The sequence below is a fragment of the Coturnix japonica genome, chromosome 14, assembly GCF_054131305.1.
Source record: "Coturnix japonica strain WE chromosome 14, WE-NBRP24, whole genome shotgun sequence".
NCBI classification, from domain to species: domain Eukaryota; kingdom Metazoa; phylum Chordata; class Aves; order Galliformes; family Phasianidae; genus Coturnix; species Coturnix japonica.
Window position 1 is genome coordinate 18,370,430 of NC_140676.1, and position 18,713 is coordinate 18,389,142.

Consider the following 18,713-nt stretch of genomic DNA (forward strand, 5'->3'; position numbering starts at 1 on the left):
GGCTGATGACCTGCTCTGGAAACTGGGCTGCAAAGGTGTTACAGTCCAGTCTCTGGAGGGGCAGCAAGATGCGGTGTCCTGTGAATGTCATTTAACCAGAGCTCCAGGTGCCATCCAGGTGGCACGTCATATTCCAGAGCAGGCAGGAGACTAAGCTGAGGGGATGTTCCCAGTGCAGTCCTACAAAGTGCCCCTCTTTGTTGAAGATCCCTCCAAAATCCACCTTCAGGCCCTGTGGCGGTGTCCCTGTCTGCCTGCAGACTGAATGGTAATTCACGTTTGCAATTGCTACCCCTGCTATCAGTGCTGTGATAATTGTCCCCACTGGGCTGGTCCTGCCCAGGACCATTAACAGCAAGATCCTTTTATCAAAGTATGTCTCATTCCTGTCTTGGCAGCTCCAGTAAATGTCTATTACTGAGGCTGAACGTCTGTAGCGGCACCTCTGTAGTGGGGGCTGATTTTGATATGCTTGCAGGGTTCTTGGCATGTGGGATGTGCTCCCCCCAGCTCTGCCATCCATTCGGCAGTGCAGCTGCTATGCCAGCAGTCTCTACCACACGGAGAGTGGAGCAGGTGATCCCTCCCTGATGGCAGAAACGATGCTGATTTCCATTTAGATAGAGGAATTTCAATCTCAGCTTGACGTCTCCTTGCAACTCAAGACCCAAATTTCCAATTTGCTTCATTGTGTGAAGCCAGATGCTCTCTGCTGGCTTGGGAGCTGAGACACGTTTAAGGTGCTAGCACAAGAAGACAGTCAACAGCTGTTTATCCATTTTTAGCTCCCTGGGGCAGCTTGCACATATGGCTGCATGGCTCCTGACACACGCTGACATCCACTGCCCTGCCTCAGAAGTCAGTCCTGGCACCAATGCTGCTTAGTATCTTCCTCAATGACACTGACAGCAGGATCGAGTGCGCCCTCATCAGTTTGTGGATAACACCAAGATGTGTGGCGTGGTTACAAGCCCAAGGGATGGGATGCCATCCAGAGGGACCCAGAAAGGCTGAGCAGTGGGCCCAGGAGAACCTCATGAGGTTCAACAAAGCCAAGTGCAAGGTCTGCACCTGAGTCAAGGCAACCCCCACTGCCAATACAGACTGGGGGATGAAAGGATTGAGAGCAGCCCTGCCCAAAAGGCTGCTGGACATGAGGCAGCACTGTGCCCTCACAGACCTTATGGGTGTCTGTCTATATCCTGGACTGCATCAAATGAAATGTGGCCATCAGAGTTGGGGGGGTGGGGGGATGTGTGAATCTGCCCCTCTGCTCTGCACTCTGAGACCTCACCTGGAGTTCTGCATCCAGATGGGGAGTCCTCAGCACAGGAATAACATGGAACTGCTGGAGCACACCCAGAGGAGGGCCACAAAAAAGCTCTAAGGGATGGAAAACCTCCATACAAGGACAGGTTGAGAGTTGGGGCTGTGCAGCCTGGAGGGGAGAAGGCTCCGAGGAGAACTAAGAGTGGCCTGTCACTAAAGTATCTAAAAGGGTTGTAAGAAAGGAAGAGACAGACTCTTCATCAGGGTCTGCTGTGACAGAATGAGGGGAAATGGTTTCCAACCAGGACAGGGCAGATTTAGGTTGGATATAAGAAGTTTTTTACACTAAGGGCAGCGAGACACTGGCACAGGGTGCCCAGAGAGGCGCTGGAGCCCCATCCCTGCAGACACCCAGCGCCAGGCCGGGGGGCTCCGAGCACCCGATGTGCTGTGAGATTCCCTGTGCATTGCATGGAGCTGGACCAGATAATGTTTACAGGTCCTTTCCGACTCAAACAATCCTGTGATTCTGTGGTTTTATTAAAGGCACAGACAGAAACCTTCCAGTTCTCCATGAGCGGGGAACGAAGGAAACGGACCAAAAGCCGCCCTGACGAGCCGGGCGAGACTCGGCTGCCGCCTGCCGGCTGCGGGAGCGATGGGCCGGGGTGGAGCCGGGCGCTGAAGGGGGCGCCTTGCTGTGAGGGGCGGGGATTCGGGATCCGGTTGGCGGCTGTGGCGGCAGCGCGGGGCGGCCATGTCGGGCGCGGCGATCGGGAAGGCGGCTGTGACGGCGGCGGCGACGACCAGGCCGCGGCGGAAGGTGCTGAGCGCGGAGGAGGCGGAGCTGTTCGAGCTGGCGCAGGCTGCGGGCAGCGGGCTGGACCCGGAGGTGTTCAAGTGAGCGGCCGTGCGGGGCGGGGCGGGGCGCGAAGGAGGCTCCCGGCCCCGCGCTGATCCCGGCCCGCCCGCAGGGTGCTGCTGGACCTGCTGCGCATGAACGTGGCGCCGCTCGCCGTTTTCCAGGTGCTGAAGTCCATGTGCGCGGGGCAGCGGCTGCCGGCGGCCTCCGAGAGCGCTGCCCCCGCCGCACCGCTCCCCGACAGCCGAGGTAGGGGCCGAGCGGCGGGCCCGACCCTCTGCGCGTCTCCCCCGGCGTCCCCCGAGGACCCGCCCGCCTTCTTCTCCGCCCTGCGGCCCCCGCGCTTCGCCCACCAGCCGCCCCGCTGCCTCTCGGCGCCGCCCGTCGCCCGCGCCGCCCCGGGGCCGCCCGTCGGCGCTCCGGCGGCCGCTCCGCAGGGCCGGGGGCTCAGGGCCGCGCGGCGGGGGCTGCGGCTGCCGGCCCGGGGGGCGGCCCCGAGGGGGGCGCGGGGCGCCCGCTCCGTGTGAGGCGCCGGGCCCGGCCCCAACGCGGCTCCTCGGGCCGTGCCCGGATCCGCAGTGGCGGAGCCCTCGCTTCTCTCGTGCTGAAGGCCGCAGCGCGGAGGGGCGCGGGCCCAACCGGCGGGTAGAGGCCGGGGAGCGGTGCGTGCGCTGGCGGGTTGCACGGTGCGCTTCGCTGCTCCGCGCTGCAGCCTCCGCTGTGGGGCCGGGCTGGATCGCTCGGCTGTGCGGACGGAGGAGGCCGAGCTGGATGCTGCCCTTGCGTTCTGTCCTCCCTCGCTCTCGGTGTTTCTGAGAACTGCCAGGTGTGACCCGTGCCCTGCAGATGGGCGCCTCCTTCCTGCTGGAGAAGATGCTCTCGGGTGCAGGTTGCCCGGTGAGAGGACACTGAGCAGCCTCCTGTGTGTGGCTGAGGGGTGACTTTAATATACACAGGGGAAAAAGAGGACGACTTCTTGAGCCAAGTGAGGGAGGTACAGCAATTGGATGTTCTTCTAGTGCCGGGCCACTGCTGCGAGGACAAACTTGGTCTGCCCTTATCACTTGCCTCCTGTCAGCCTGAGGTGCTGAAATGTATTAAAGAAATAGCAAACTTCCAGGGGTTAGTGTCAGTCTTGGGGCCTTCAGTCAGTTCCTTCTCCATCCATGCAGGAGCATCTTCTGCTCAGGTGCTGCCTGCTCTCTGTGTCCCTGTGCTACCTGCCTTCCAGGCTTGTGTTGTTCCTTAAAACCAACACATCAGTGTCCTTGAGTATGTTGTACTGAGCTGGTGAAGTGCAGGGGAAGCTCAGGCACTAGCTCTGTTACTTGAGGGAAATACAGTATTAAATTGGTCTTTTGTGTGTCTCATTGCTGCTTTATTTCATATTTCTGCATTATTTCGTGAGGCTGGAACATAGCTGCAGGGCCAGTTGATGTGCTGCGTCACTGGATCACACACAGCTACTAAGACAGGAGGATTGTGCCCATCAAGCCACTGTTCCAGTGTTTTGTGGTGTATCTGCAGTGAACGCTGGGCTCAGTGCTGCTGGCAGGGGGATGCTTTGCTCTCCTGTCTGCTGGTAGGCAGCGCTTGTGCTGCTTTGCTGGCAGGCTTGGTTTTACCAGCTGCATCTGGATTTTAGGGTTTTTTTGTTGGTTGGTTGGTTTTTGTTTTTTAATGTTCTCGGAGGCTTTGCTGCATCAGGACTCAGAGCAGGAGCTGACTTTGAATGAGAACTCTTTCTGGTTTCTATCAGCCCAAGCAAGGTTGCCGTCAGCCAGACTTAATAATGATGAACAGCAGCTAATTTCTTTGTGACTAAAATCACCACTGACAGACCAGCCCTCAGAAAATTCTTTGGGCAGAACTTGTCATGGCAGCGTTTTGTTGCGAGCACCCTTATTTCTGTGACTAGAAAATCCCCTTAACATTGAGAAAAGTGGACGTGGTTCTTTCTTCTTTTCCTTTTACCTCCCCTTCCCCTCTTCCTTCAGGACCTCCTTTTGAGGATGTATTTATGCAGCTTCTCAGGTGGGAGATGTCTGTCCTTGCTGTCACTCAGCCACAGAGGGGCTGCCTTAGCTGAGTGATCACCCTGACCTCAAACGCAGTTGCATTTCTGTATGACTTGTGTCAGACACCACAGGTGATGTCCATACTTGGAGCAATGTGCCTGTAGTATCAGAGGAAGATGTTTAATATTTCTGGTTGAAGGTCGTGAAAACAGACTTCCAGAGATGGGGTCTTAGTTTGTGATGGTGTAATGCAGAACCAGGCCGACAGTGCCAACCTTGTGTGTCTTTTACTGCACCTTTGACCTTTACTAATTTTCTCTCCTTAAACTGGGGAAGCAACTAGTTAGCTCAGACTGAAGAGGAGGAGGAATCAGGCTTCCTCGTTCCATGAGCTTTCTGGTTCTGGGCACAGTCCATCATCAGTGGCCCAGTTCAAGAGTTTGGGGTAAGTGCTAACAGGGTGACTGGGGTTATCCAATTTGCTGGGTCAGTTCTGCAGGAGCATTTGGTTTGCCTTGCCTCCTTTCCCTTTAGGAACTGCTGCGGGGAAATGGAACCAAAGCTGTATCTGCTGCATGCCCTGCCAGCTCCTGTTGGAAGATGCTCCTTCTGTTTAAGAAGAGGATGGTGTGGCTTCTGCACAGGACAAGGCATTGGGAAATGGGAGATGCCCACTGCTTAGCTGAGGCTTGTCTGCTGACCAAGCCAGAGCTCCTTGCGCTGATGTAGAGTGCAATGATTGTCCTCTATAAGCTTGCCAAGCTGCTTTGCACGGTGTTCTTTGGTGCTGCCTGTCTGCCCTTTCTGCTGTGCTTCCTCCTTGGTCAGAAGACAGACATGCGACTGCAGTAACTGAGGTCCTGTAAACATGCACTGAGGCTGTTCCCTCTGAGTTTTATCAGTAGCAGCGAGGTACTGGCGAAGGCTTCTCAGCTCATCATGATGCAGGGAGGTTTTTCAAAGCAGGAGAAGATTGTTTTGCTGATCAGTGTGACTGGGATAAGGGTGAGGAGGGGCATTGCTTCCTTCCTGTCATCCTTGTAGTAGTTATTTCAGCTTTCTTGCAGCTAAATCTCTTAAGCAGTAGGGAATCTAGTACAAATGACTTTGTATTGTGTTTTCCCATAGAATATAACCACTTTAAACTGTGGTGTTCTGCTTGGAATTGTTCATTGGTGACAATTCATAGCTGTCTCAAAATAACTGAGTACTGGAGCATCTGTCTGATGTGTTAAGCTTTGTCACTGTAACTGACTTGGTGCTTGTTTTAAAGGGGAAGGATGTGATTTGGGCAATTTCTCCCTGTTCATGCAGGGGAGACGTGTAAACACCTGTAAGGACAGTGGCACTGGTTTTAGTCTAGACGAGGCATGTGTATAATTCACTATTTATTTAAATGTAATTTTCCTTACATATTGTTTCCATGGCTGCTTTTCACATTGTGCCTCTTTACCCTCAAGCCACTGGTGGTTTCTCTGTGATTTTCTACCTCTATTGACAGGCATTTTTCAATACTCTTCTCTTTCTTCCCCCTGGATTAATGAATATTTTTTGATGACCCTCACAGTCTTTTCATCTGGTTTTCCACATTTCCCCTCTCTCCAGCCCAAGTGTATTTCATAAAGTGGCTTTCCAGGGCTTTGCCCAATTCATTTTTAGTGCCAGATGAGCTATTAACATGAAGTTGCTTTTTTGTCCCACGGCTTCTGGGTTTTTTTCAAGCTGTGCTCGGCATTTTAGGATGACCGCTGTTGTTGTAAGGACCCCCTGTGAGAGAAGCAGAAGCTAATGGTTTTGAACAGGCTGCTGTTCAGTAAGAAATGCTCTAAAATCCTATTCCTTGAAGGTTATTGAATAGGAGCTGACACTTGGTATGTTAATTTAAGCTTGCAATTGTAGTGCTGTCTAATAATCCAGTTGAATACCTAGCTTGAAGTTGTAAGCTTCCTTCAGGTCTTTTGTGGCCTATGTAGGTCAACTTTGTGTTACCTCTCCAACTTCTCCTCAGGTGTGTGTGTGCAAGAGAACACATGTGTTTAAGTAATGACCCACTGCTCCGTGTAGCTTAATGCACGCTGTCTTAGATAGCTGTTTTCGCAGGTGTATTTGATAACTATTTTTCCTCTTCCTTGGTTTCAAGACTGTTCCAATGGATTATTTGAAACACACTCTGCCAATCTTTCCAGGCTTCCTGACTGTGTCTTTACAGGGAGGCTGCTTTAACAGGGATGCTGTCTTGGCTCTCAAAAAGCCCTGCATGACACATGAGTATGTGCTGTTAGGAATATTTCAGCAACTTTGGAGACCTGAAAACCCAGCAGATCGAGAATGAAGAGCCATAGCTACTTACTAAAATTGCTTTGAAGAATGAGGTCGAGCTGTATAAGTCTCATCACTATTCTCACCTCCAGTGGGTGGGCAAAAGTTGAGTCCTGGTAACCACGTCGTGATTGCAAGAAAGTGGGATTTCCACTCTTACAGGCTGTTTTTACATCCGCACTTAATTTTTGAGGAAGGCCAGCTTGCTTGCTAGGCCCCATGTAAGCCCTACTGTGAGACAAGAACAGGAGCAGAATCTGAGGGAGTTTAAAGCCCAAGCACACTTTGTTCTGGCCTTTTTGAATGGGAGAGAGTTAGCACTGAACTAAATGGGGCACACACATCTTCTTGTACTGTGTCAGGTTCTTGAGAAGGTGCAAATTCAGCTGCTTTTTTGGGGGATCGTATTTGGGCAGATGTGTTTGACTTGTCTCTCATTTGACATGGCTTGCATTCATTATTTGGCTTACAGTTGTTGCAGGATGGTGAGACACATGCAGGATAAGGGCATCTGGTGTCAGCGAGCGAACTATCAGTGGAATCCTTTTGCTACTCTGTTGTACTTGAGGCGCAGAGTTTTTGGTAGTAAACTTCTGGTATCACCTATAGTGTTTTAACTGGCAGGTTCACCAACCATGTCTGTCATTGCGTACTTTACGGGCTGCTCTGGTTTGGTGCACAGTTCTAGAGATGGTGCTTCCAAAAATACAGTTGGTTCTTATGCTGTTGAAGTTACTGATTTGTTTTATTGTGATTTCAAGGCTGAGAGAATGGAAGGCAGCATGTGTTTTGTCTGAGAATAGCTTTCTTTTACGAAGAGATTCTTTCACCCCAAGTTTTTTCAGCTAGGTCAGAAGATCAAGGGCCTGGCTTCTGGTGGCACTATGGTACAATAGTTTGTACACAGATGTGGTTAGAGACCACGTTTCAGGCTGGGGACATGCACTCTTTCTGGATATATGCATACAAGGAAGGGGAGAACCCTCATTTACATAGAGATGTACTGGACTGCTAAAAGCATCACAGTGAACTCCAATCCTTTGTGCCAGTTTTTCTCTTAAACACCGTGAGATCATGTATTGCCTTTGTGCAATTTGTTTATTTCCATTGACACTACTCACATTACTCAAACTGCTGACATGCTTACAAGCTTGAGCTGTACAAATCAAAAGTGCAAGTCTGGTTGGCTGGCTTGGGCTGATAACTGCTGGTAGATCACTAGTGGGATTTACAATAAGAGACATTATAGAACACCTGATTTGGCTGGGATAAGTGAATGTATTTCTTTTGCTACTCTAATCCATTAAATTTTACGGGTAAGATGGGGCCACATACTCTTTTCTTGGAAGGTCTCAGGTTTTGTTTCCTGCACTGTGAGGTGTTAGTTTGTGGTACTGATGTGAGTGCTGCTCTCAACTACTCCAAGGAGATGGGACAGTTGGGTAAGTAAAGGAGATGTACCTGCAGTCCGTGCCCTTTGGTAGCACAGATGTTCCAGGATGATCCAGATAGACATGGAGACTCTTGTGTGTGCAGAAGCTAGTGGCATTCTGGAGGTTGGTTTGCAGCACGCCTTTGGTTTGCAGCACGCCTTTGGTTTGCAGCACGCCTTTGGTTTGCAGCATGCCTTTGGTTTGCAGCACGCCTTTGGTCTGCAGTCTTTTCCCTCTTGCTAAATCTGGCAGGGTGGGCTGTGTGGCCCTTGCTTTGTTCAACTCTGACCTTTCTAGCCATTGGCTTCTCTGTTCTGTCACATTACACTGCAGACAGAGATGGTCATTTGTGCATATGGAAGGGCAGCTCTTCCTAACGCAGTAAGAAAAGTTGAGAGTAGCTCATAGAGGCATCTGGGCTCCTGGAAATTGCAGCGATAGGAAACCTGAACTTGTGCATCAAGTCACAAGTGATGTGAGCAGAAAGGTTTCTTAATCCCCAGAATTTAGTGTCTACAGGCTTCAGAAAGAAGCGGGCAGTGGCACATCATTTCACTTATCCCAGACTTGAGGTGTTTGATGCTCTTCCTGTTCCTGATTTGCTGTTTGCAGTGCTGGTCTTCCTGTGCCAAATGAAAGCAAGTATTTAAAGAACAAAGTGGCTCATTACTTTGTAGATTAAAACGAATTTCTAATGCTCCTACTGCAACTCATTTTGTTGTTGTGGCCCTGATTTCACAATTTCGCTTTCCATGTTGGATGCTGTGACATCTAATACATCTAATCTAATTGTCCTTTTGCATGACTTCTTAAAGAACGCTTGCAGCTTAGGTGCTGTATGGGTGACACACGGGGCTGATGCTAGTGTATGCTTTTATTCATTCAGGGAGAAATAAAAGCAGTTCTGCTGTCAGCGGGACCCAGGTTCTGGTGGAAAGGAGTGGCCAGGAGGGACCTGCCCAGAGGATGCCTCGACAGCCAAGTGCAAGTCGGCTGCAGAAAGCGGGAGCTTCTGGAAAGAGCAGCGGAGGCAACAGTAGCTAAGACCTTGGAAACAATTAATTTTGATGTTTGAAGGTGTATATAAGCTGTGCCAATGTAATTGTTTATGTTGTATCTATTAAACTGGCAAACGTTATTTGTAACTCACGGATTATGGCTGGTTTCTTTTCTTATTTATTCTTATTTCCCAAAATTCTGTTGACAATGCAGATTGCTTGGTGCTCTGTGAAGGTTTCTGGTATGAAGAAAGATGCGGGACGCCTAGAAATACCTGAAATAGTGCTGAAGTTGCTCTGGAGTGGTCATAACTCATTTACATCCCGGTGCTTCTCACTGCCTCCTTCCCTATGACTCAGTTTAATATATTCCTTCTAGTTTTATGAGCTGAAAAATCTGCTGGGCTGCATGAAGAGTGGGGTAGTGTCACAGTAGGTCATTTATTGTTAAAGAAAGAGCCTTGCAGTGATGGGAGCTTGCACTGGAAACCTGACTGTCCAATGGGGCTATTTCCTTGTTCTTTTGCCGATGATGGCCTTGTCACTCCATGTGTATGTTCAGGTGGGTTTTAGCATCTTACCCTGAAAACCACTTTGGCCCCTCACACAGTGTGTGATACAGTAGTCCTAATGATGCTAATGTGATTACTCATTGTTAAGAACTCATTTCCATGATGAGCGAGGTTAAAGAAGGGTTATGCCAGTTAAAAGAAAAGCTTTATCACTTAGTGTAAGGTCCAGCTAAGTGGATTTATTAGAGTTCAGTGTTGGCTGTAAAACAAGGGGGAACAGGCTGTGAGGGTAAAGAAACTGCAGAGCTCTGCAACGCCGTGGAGGTGTGCAGGGAGAGGTGGAGAGGGAGGAACAGAGGAGACTGGTAGGAAAGGATCAGTCTGAAGTATTACTGTTACATACTGTTTACTCAGTATGTTTATTCCTGAAGCTGGTTCTAGGAGGGCCAGGACAACATGAGGGATGAAAAGTGTTATGGTTGGCAAGGACTAGCATGGAGAGGAGCAAGGAAGGCTGGGGGTGGTAGTGACAAGAGCTAATGCTGGTCTTTCTTGACTGTTTCAATGGGGGAAGTGGAAGGACTGGGGCTGTCCTTGTTGCAGAAATAAGGGGTGTTTTTGGGAGTCACAGTCCTGAGGCTGCAAGGAGGCATGTTAATAGATGTCTGTGGTATAGGCTTTGCAGACCCCTCCGCTCGCCCCACAGGGGAGCATTCCTTGGAACTGTGTTTTTGTGGGAAGGCAAGGATCCCCTTGGAAGTGGGTTGCAGATGGGCTTCCCTGCATGGTACAACATTTGGTGACATGATTAATGGCTCATCTTCAGACTGAAGAGGAGTGGTGGAACAAGGGTAAGCAAGTGGACACCGGGAATCATCTCAGTGCCAGAAAACTGCCTACCTGGCTGCATTCATGCCTATCCCATGGGCACCCATCATGACGGTCAATGAAAGTGGTGCTTCACCTCTTGGGCTGAGGAGGATCACTGCTGAGGGATGGTGTCCATGTGTGCTTGGTAGTGAACATCAAGCTTGGTCAGCCATTGAGTGGGACAGGGGCTTGTGGGCTGGGTATTGCATGTAGCCTATGTCAGTCAGTACTCATACCCAGTTCCAGTCTGGGTGTTGGGAGGACCAGAAGGGCTTGATCTGGGGACAAGGGAGTTTTGGGGCCAGTTGTGAGACCTGCTGTATGTGCACGTGTGTGTGTGTGTGCTTGTGATGAAGCAGCAGGTGGAGCAGGGTGGCCTAGAAGGCAGCTGACAGGGCAGCGATATGAAGTGCAGGCAGGAAACAGTAATCTCTAGGTATAAGGGGGGAAGTAGGCTGTCAGTAGCAGAGTGGCGCAGCGGAAGCGTGCTGGGCCCATAACCCAGAGGTCGATGGATCGAAACCATCCTCTGCTAGAAATAGTTTTTTTTTTTTTTTCCCGCGGTTTTAGTTTAAAGAACAACTTCCCCGCACACCCTGCATGGCGAGGTACCGGTGTAGGGCGGTGCGAATCTGAGGCCGCCCGCCGGCTGAACAACGGCGAAAAAACGGGGGGGAGGAGAAAAAAAAATCAGCAAAAGAAATTCTTCACTGGCCCGTACGGGGATCGAACCCGCGACCTTGGCGTTATTAGCACCACGCTCTAACCAACTGAGCTAACCGGCCCCTTACATACGCGACTCTTTACAGCCTTCCTTATAGAAACAAGAGCTGCGCACCAGCAGAGGGCGTCTCACACGTCTGGGTTGTGAGTCCTGCGTGCTTCCCTTGCACGACTCTGCTGTTCTAATGGAGCTGCTCCCTGCCCACCCTCTCACCCATGGCCTCACTGCCCTGCCCAGCTGCAGCAAAGTACTCCTATGCTGTATGTCAAATGACTGTCCCATTTGCTGTGTGTGAGGGTTTTGAACTTCTCCTGGGGACTAGAACAAAAGTTATCTGCCATATTGCCAAAAGCTGAACTCCATAAACACCCATCTCAGTTGTTCTCAGGTTTTTGGCCGTCTGGTGTTAGCTGCCATTCTGCTATTGAGATTTGTCTTTGTGTAGGAGCTCAGGAAAATAGATAATTGTGCAGAATGTTAAAGAATGGAGACAGGTGCATTTTTACACAAGTTCCTTAAAAATGTGGGGGCTTGGTTTTGGCCTTATGCTGGGTTTCTTGCAGTGACTGCCTGTCTTTCTTCCCCTTTGCTTCCACATCTCATTTTGAATGGGTGCAGGGAAGTGGAGGGGACCTCTTAGGGGCTGGTGTTACATCTGTGATACACAGATGTTCTGGTTAATCTATCTCTTCTTCTTGACTCTCAAAGGTAATAATGGCTGTTCAGCACAGAGAAAAATGCATAAAATCATATAATGGTTTGGTCTCTGAGGGGTCTTTAAAGATAATCTAGTTTCAGCCCCTCTACATGGGCAGGATCACCTCTCACTAGGTCCCACTTGATCCCACTGTCTGCCTCATTATTAATGATGTTAAATATTACCAGTCCCAGTATGGACTCTCCACCTGGATGTAAGTCCTTTGACCACAGCTCTCTGGATGCAAGAATCCAGCCAATTTCTTATCTGCCTAACTTTGTTTGTTTGTCCAGTCTCAAGCATTTCCTAGTACTTGCTCCTCAATTCTCACATTGTTGAAGCCAGACAAAATAGAGGCAGAGATGCACAAAAGAGGTATGAATTACTATTTCCAAATCAAGTGTCCACAGACAGCAATCTCTCAACCCTCTGGTAGCACTTGATGTCAGAGAGAGCTGTAGAACTCCTATGAAATATGGCCTGTCGGTGAATGTGATGGCAAGAGGGCAGTGCGCTGGGACAAACAGCCACACACCAATATGGTTAAATATAGCTGAGTCAACTTATTGCCCAAAAAGCCATACTTTTATATCAGACAGACGAGGGTGTTAGAAAATCACACACACTAATTGGAGGAAAGCAATTGCAATAACAACCCTAAAGCCCCCATTCAAAGCTGCGAGCCATTCATTCTTTTCCTAGAGGTGCCCTTGGTTCTCATGCTGTTTATCCTGCTCCGCAGCTGATGCTCTGTGAAGTCCTTATCTTGCTCCATAGCTGCTGCTCTGTAAAATCCTTCTTGTATTACCACAATGGCCCTCTACAGGTCCATGGGAAGACACAGTTCTTGCATCAAGTGCAGAATGTAAGCCACGGCAAAGCTCTGTCTACTGGATCTTCCACCCATCACTTTGCCAGGGTGCTCTTCCAATATTTTGTCACACAGGCAAGTCATATGCAGACATCCTCATGTCTGTGACATGTCATAGCATCATAGAATGGCCTGGTTGAAAAGGACCTTGAAGATCATCTAGTTTCAACCCCTCTGCCATTGGCAGTCAGCCACCAGCCCAGGCTGCTCAGAGCCACATCCAGCCTGGCCTTTAATGCCTCCCAGGGATGGTGCATCCACAGCCTCCTTGGGCAACCTGTTCCAGTGCATCACCACCCTCTGGGTGAAAAACTTCCTCCTAAGATCCAACCTAAACCTCCTCTGTCTCAGTTTAAAAACATTCCCCCTTGTCACTATCACGCTATAGAAACAGCCATTCCCGCTCCTGCTTATACACTCCCTTCAAGTACTGGAAGGCCACAATGAGGTCTCCTTGGATGCCTCTCTTTCCCAAGCTAAACAAGCCCTGTTCTATCTACCTTTCTTCATAGGAGAGGTGCTCCAGCCCTCTGATCATCATGTCCCTCCCACTGCACAGTCTGAGAGCCCAGAGAAGCCCTCCTCGTAAAGAAGTTCTTTTTAAGACAGATCTTCCCGGTCATGCCTTGTGATTTATCACTCTACTGCTACACTACAAAACACCATTTTCCTTCATTTCCATATTCCCTTACTACACAGATGTGCCTAGAGTTGCGTTTTGTCTCTGATGCAGCTGTGAACTGGTCTTGAGTAATTCTTCCTGGTGTTGGTTTGTAATTCTGTGATACAGCAATACTCTCTTCTGACAACCTGTGGCATCACCTTGATTCAAAAGCCGTCTGCACATGGTGGGCAAGCACATAGAGATGGCCCAGCATGAGTAGGTGGGCTGAACCAAACAGCCTCCAGAGATCCCTTCCAACTTCAGCCGTTCTGTGTTTTTATGACTTCTTACCTCATTTGGGCTTATGGGAAACTTACATCTTTTTATGTTGGAACCAAAATAGGGTGAAGTAGGAATTTTATAGAAATGCTAGATCTGTCTTCAAGCCACCAAATCAAGCTTCTTTCAACTGTTCAACCAAATCACTCCTGAAATATTGATACTCAAATTGACTGCATGCTGACTTACCTATAGGTACCTACAATCAGATGTCATCATCTTGAACTCAATTCCATCCAGCTCCTAGTCATCTGAATTTATCTGGTTCCTGTTTACAGTGTGGTGGGAGGAAATGATTTCTCTGGAACACATCACGTTACTATGCCAGCCATCTGTTGGCATCTTCTTTCTGTATATTGGAGTCAAGCATTCTTATGACAGTGATTTATTTTGCACTAGCTTGAGAGCAAACCAGTGTGTAGAGAAAGGACAAAAGTTTAAGCATATCGTAATTAATACACTGACTTTGTGGCTCATTTCTGTAGTTTCTATAATATTCTGGACAGTTTCATGAAGCCTATTTATTCAGTACATAGATGATGTACATTTCTCAGTATTTTCCAGGAAGAGGTAAAATCTCCAAACTTTGAGAAATGTCCAGACTTTCAGGAAAGCGTTAATTCTCCTGTTTCAACCTTCAAACTGTGAGCAACTTTTAGAAAATAAGTGAAACCCTCTGGGCAGAGGCATCTTGCTGAACAGTCTCCTTCCAAATATCTTCCTTAGAGCATGCTTTACTTCTTTGTTTCGTAAGCTGTAGATGATTGGGTTCAGCATAGGAGTTACTACTGTATAAGAAAGAGCCACCACTTTCCTCTTTACCAAGAATCTGGACCTTGGCCTTAGATGTATCAAGCCAGTTGTACAGTAGAACAGTGTCACCACCACCAGGTGAGCAAAGCAGGTGAAGAAAGTTTTGCATCTTCCTTTGGAGGATGGCATTTGGAGGATGGTGTGGATTATCCGGATGTAAGAGGCTGCTATCAGGATAAATGGGATCAAAACAATTGTAACAGTAGCATCAAATACAAGAAGCTCAAATAAGTGCGTGTCTGAACAGACCAAATCAAGAACAGGAGCAATATCACAAAAGAAGTGCTCAATCTCTTTAGAGCCACAAAAGGGATAGCTAAATAGCCAGCCAGTGAGTCCTGCGGAAAATGGAATACCAGCAATCCAGCATGCTACAACCATATGAAAACACACTCGCCTGTTCATGCTGGTGGTGTAGTGCAGGGGATGGCATATAGCCACGTATCTGTCATACGCCATGGCACTCAAGAGGAAGCACTCAGAAGTGACAAAGAATATGACAAAGTAAAGTTGCAGGGCACAGGAAGAAAAAGAGATGATCTTTCTCTCCAACAACAAATCCATCAGCATCTTGGGCACTATGTTTAATGTAAAGCAAATTTCAATCAGGGCCAGGTTTTTGAGAAAATAGTACATTGGGGTGTGTAAGGCAGGATCAGCAGTTGCTACTAAAATTATGAGAAAGTTCCCTGTTATTGTGATTAGGAACATGAGAAGGATTCCCTGAAAGAGAAGAACCTGAAGAGGAGCGAGGCAGGAGAACCCCTGCAAGGTGAAGTATGTCTGGTTTTTGAGCCCTGGTTCTTCATCAGCTTCCATGTCAAAGAGGAACCCAGCCTGTATCAGCCAATGAAAAAGAGATGAAGAAGAAAACTCTTTATGAGGATGAATATAAAGCAGTGAGCTTCTCTGAAATCAATTCCATTATTAAGTGGGAGAAACAATTCTAAATGGAGATATAACATTTTGAGAGGTACACTAGAAAAGCAACTTGTCATGAAAACAAGGCAACAAGAGAAACAATGAGCAGAAGAGCTAGGATTTCCCTTAATGTCTGCCTGCTTTCCTTCTAAATTAAGCTAAAATATTGCCACATCTACTTCATATTTCAGTTCTACTGGTATTTTCTCAAAAGTAATTTTGTCAACAATTAGTGTTTTTCATTTTCAGTGTGTGAAATAAGAGTTTATTTCATGCTGACCTGCAACCCAACTAAATTCTCTGCTTCAAAATTTTCATTTTTTGAAAAACTATTTTTTCCCTGTTCTCATACATAAGCACATATATATACATACATAGATTTCAAATAAACAAGGCCAAATAAAATTGTTGAATGTACAAAGTTTTGTATGCTCTCGTCATTACTAACATACAAAACAATGACCTGCTTACTTATTTATTTTAAATCTAGCATTGCTCTTTTTTTCAGTTCCATTGGACATTTTGTAATGAATTCATTATTGTAAGAAATTTTCCTCTTTTAGATCATCTGCAACCTACCAGCCTGTATTTAGCTATCTAAAATTTAGATGTCCATGTTCAATATAGAAATTTGAAGTATCTTCTCATTTGCACCAGCTGGAAAGTAAATCAGAAACCTATACTGTATTTCTCATCAAGTCTCATTATCTTCATTGGAATCACTGTCTGGGAATGCCTATCTCTGTTCATTAGGACAGAAAGGTGCAGCTCTCTGAATTGCAGAAAGCAATATTACCTGAGGAAGTCTATACCTGACAATTTGCAACATCAGCTTTGATTATCAGTGCTGACTGACTTCCTCTTGTGTCTTCATGGTCAAATTATACAACACAACCCCCTTCAGGATATTACCACCTTGAGTGTTTTTTCCTTTGATCATCTCAGTGGCCCTATTCTGAACTCCTTTCCATTTAATGGTTCTTTTACGTATGGAGGGACACCAGAATGGAATACCTTTCTCCATGGGTGGCCTAGCAAATGAAAAGCAGAAGGAAATGAGGGCATCCTCATTCTGCAGCTCTTTCGGCTGCAGAAATGGTTACTGTTCTCCTCTGCAGGGACACTCTGTAGGCTCATGCTCAGCTTGCCATACACTGGGACTTCCACATTTCTTTCTGAAGAGCTATTCCCCAGACTGCCAATGCCAGTCTGATTCACCTCTTGTGCCAGAGCCACAATTTGGCATTTGTCTTGCTCTAGCTTCATAAAGTTCCTGCATATGGACTATCCCCTATCCTCCAATTGTTGTAATCTGGAAACTCCTGAAGATGTTCTCCATCACATCTTCCCAGTCACTGATGGAGATGCGAAGCAGCATTACTCCAGATCAACCCATGAAAAATGCCTCTCACAGCCAGATAGTATCTAGACTAGGCTATTGAATCTACCTGTGGAAGCTTGATGGTCCAGGCAGTATTTTCACTCACCTATTAGTTTTCTCATCCGACTTCTATCTTCTCATTTTGGCCACAAGGCTATTGTGTCAAGAATCATTAAATGCCATTCGTCACTCTCCCCTGTGGCCACTCATCACAAACACACTCACTATCTGAATGTCTGAGAAATGTTTTTGTATTATTTCTGCAAACATTCATATGACTAACCAGCAGCTGAGATTCCCATTTGAATTTCCTTTACAATCTATGAATAGGAACAAGAACACTCAGATGTTACTTTGTTTATCCTTCAGAAGTAATTTAAAATATGCTAATTGTCAGATGTACTTGATTAGCTTCCATCTCAAAGTAAAATCTTACTAATATACAATGTATATGTTAGTAATATATAGAAAATAATAGATTTAGTAATATAAATAAAATAATAAGTATTGCTTGGTCATTATTGTATGCATTGAAGTTACTTGTATGTAGTGTTCAGATGCATGGTATTCTGCTCTTTAAAATGTAAACTGTTCTTTCTTGAGTCATCTATACTAGTAAAAATTTTCCTGAGAGTTTTTGCTACCAGGAAGATTAGGAAATACTGGTATACCTCAATTTTTTGGAGAAGTCATCTGAAGCTTATGATATGATGCCTCCATTCATGATTTTAGCTTCTGAGATACCTTCTTCAGTCTTTCGGGCAACACATCAGATCTGTGAATAGTTTTGTGATGGATCCTGTAGAGAAGGAGAGTTTTGGCTGTTCTGAATGGTGTCTTACATTGCTTTCTCAGATCTGAACTCCTCTCTGGATTAATTACTGAGTATACTCAGAAGACAAAACATCTCCCCTGGTACTGAAGTAGACTATGAACCACATAACTTAGCGAAAGTTGTGTGAGTCTTTTTTTTGAGTCTTTTTTTTTTTTTTAACGTATAGAAATAACAAAGTTTGTTAAGGGAGGTAAAGAGTGATGTGAGTGTGGTGGCCTCACCTGGCTGCTCTGGCCCAGAACTGCTCCTGTCCAGCAGATAGGACCTGGCCTGGTGACCAGAAACGAGACTCTGCTCAGGCTGGGGGATGCGTCTGCCACCTCCCCCTCTGAATGTTCAATTGACAGCAAAGCTCAGCATGTGTCATACAGGCTGGCAGAGACACAGAGAGGACACTAACATGACCAGCCAGAAAGGCTGCCCTGGAAAGAGCTGCCTTCAACAACACTTACACACAGGACTTATGTAAATGTAGACATTTCCTCCTCTATGGCTGGTAGTGGTAGAAGTTCATTAGTGAAGACACACACATAGCACCCTCTAGGTTCACAACCACACACATTCTCACATCCTTCAAGGCGCATGGCTCCTCTATCCATCCAGCACTCCCTGCCTAGATCTTTGAGTACTTACATGGCCCTTCTCTCTGCTCAGTACCCCATCTGCATCCCAGGCCCCCTTACTCACTTCATGGGTCACCTACTCACTGACCAGATCAGCTTGAATTTCACTTCTGCTCAGACCCAAGGCCTCAGCTACTTGCTGGCTGGTCCAGCTTCATGTTTTGCAGGGAGAAAATTAGAAAAGCCAAATCCCAGCTAGAACTGGAACTCAGCCTCTAAGGTGAAGGACAACAAATATTTCTATAAATATATCAACAGTAAAAGGAGGGCTAGGGAGAATCTCCATCCCTTGATGGACGCTAAGGGCAACATGGTTACCAAGGATTGGGATAAGGCTGAGGTACTTAATGCCTTCTTTGCCTCAGTCTTTAATAGTAAGACTTGTTACTCCCTGAGCACACAGCCCCTTGTGCTGGTAGATAGGGAACAGAATAGGCCCTGCACAATCCATGATGAGATGGTTTTGGACCTGCTCTGAAAGCTGGATGCTCACAAGTCCATGAGACCAGATGGATTGCACCCTAGAGTGCTGAGGGAGTTGGTGGATGTGGTAGCCAAGCCATCCTCCATTATCTTTCAACAGTCCTGGCTAATCAGGAATGCGCCAGTGGACTGGAAACTGGA

The 18,713-nt window shown here is 47.3% G+C and overlaps 2 protein-coding genes and 2 non-coding genes across 7 annotated transcripts; 2 read left to right on the plus strand and 2 right to left on the minus strand.

The window, feature by feature from the left end:
• Nucleotides 1-1,725: 1,725 nt before the first annotated feature.
• On the plus strand, nucleotides 1,726-9,046 carry LOC107318614 (mitotic-spindle organizing protein 2-like). Of its 4 annotated transcripts, none has more exons than XR_014934488.1 (5): nucleotides 2,023-2,169; nucleotides 2,244-2,380; nucleotides 4,486-4,594; nucleotides 4,684-4,874; nucleotides 8,788-9,046. XR_014934488.1 is itself a non-coding variant. In XM_015872668.3 (3 exons), exons 1-3 carry the CDS (start codon nucleotides 2,027-2,029, stop codon nucleotides 8,943-8,945), a joined length of 438 nt encoding a protein of 145 aa, XP_015728154.1. In that variant the 5' UTR covers nucleotides 2,023-2,026; the 3' UTR covers nucleotides 8,946-9,046. The 4 variants fall into 4 exon arrangements, 2 of the variants coding, with proteins under 2 accessions (XP_085372191.1, XP_015728154.1); XR_014934489.1 differs by having other exon boundaries at nucleotides 4,684-4,799; XM_015872668.3 differs by lacking the exons at nucleotides 4,486-4,594; nucleotides 4,684-4,874.
• A 1,698-nt stretch (nucleotides 9,047-10,744) lies between these two features.
• On the plus strand, nucleotides 10,745-10,816 carry TRNAM-CAU (transfer RNA methionine (anticodon CAU)). Its single transcript has one exon. It is a non-coding gene; the product is annotated as a tRNA-Met (tRNA).
• Nucleotides 10,817-10,992: 176 nt separating this feature from the next.
• On the minus strand, nucleotides 10,993-11,066 carry TRNAI-AAU (transfer RNA isoleucine (anticodon AAU)). Its single transcript has one exon. It is a non-coding gene; the product is annotated as a tRNA-Ile (tRNA).
• A 2,834-nt stretch (nucleotides 11,067-13,900) lies between these two features.
• On the minus strand, nucleotides 13,901-15,635 carry LOC107318615 (olfactory receptor 10A7-like). The gene has a single exon (XM_032446939.2). It carries the CDS (start codon nucleotides 15,146-15,148, stop codon nucleotides 14,147-14,149), a length of 1,002 nt encoding a protein of 333 aa, XP_032302830.1. The 5' UTR covers nucleotides 15,149-15,635; the 3' UTR covers nucleotides 13,901-14,146.
• Nucleotides 15,636-18,713: the final 3,078 nt, after the last annotated feature.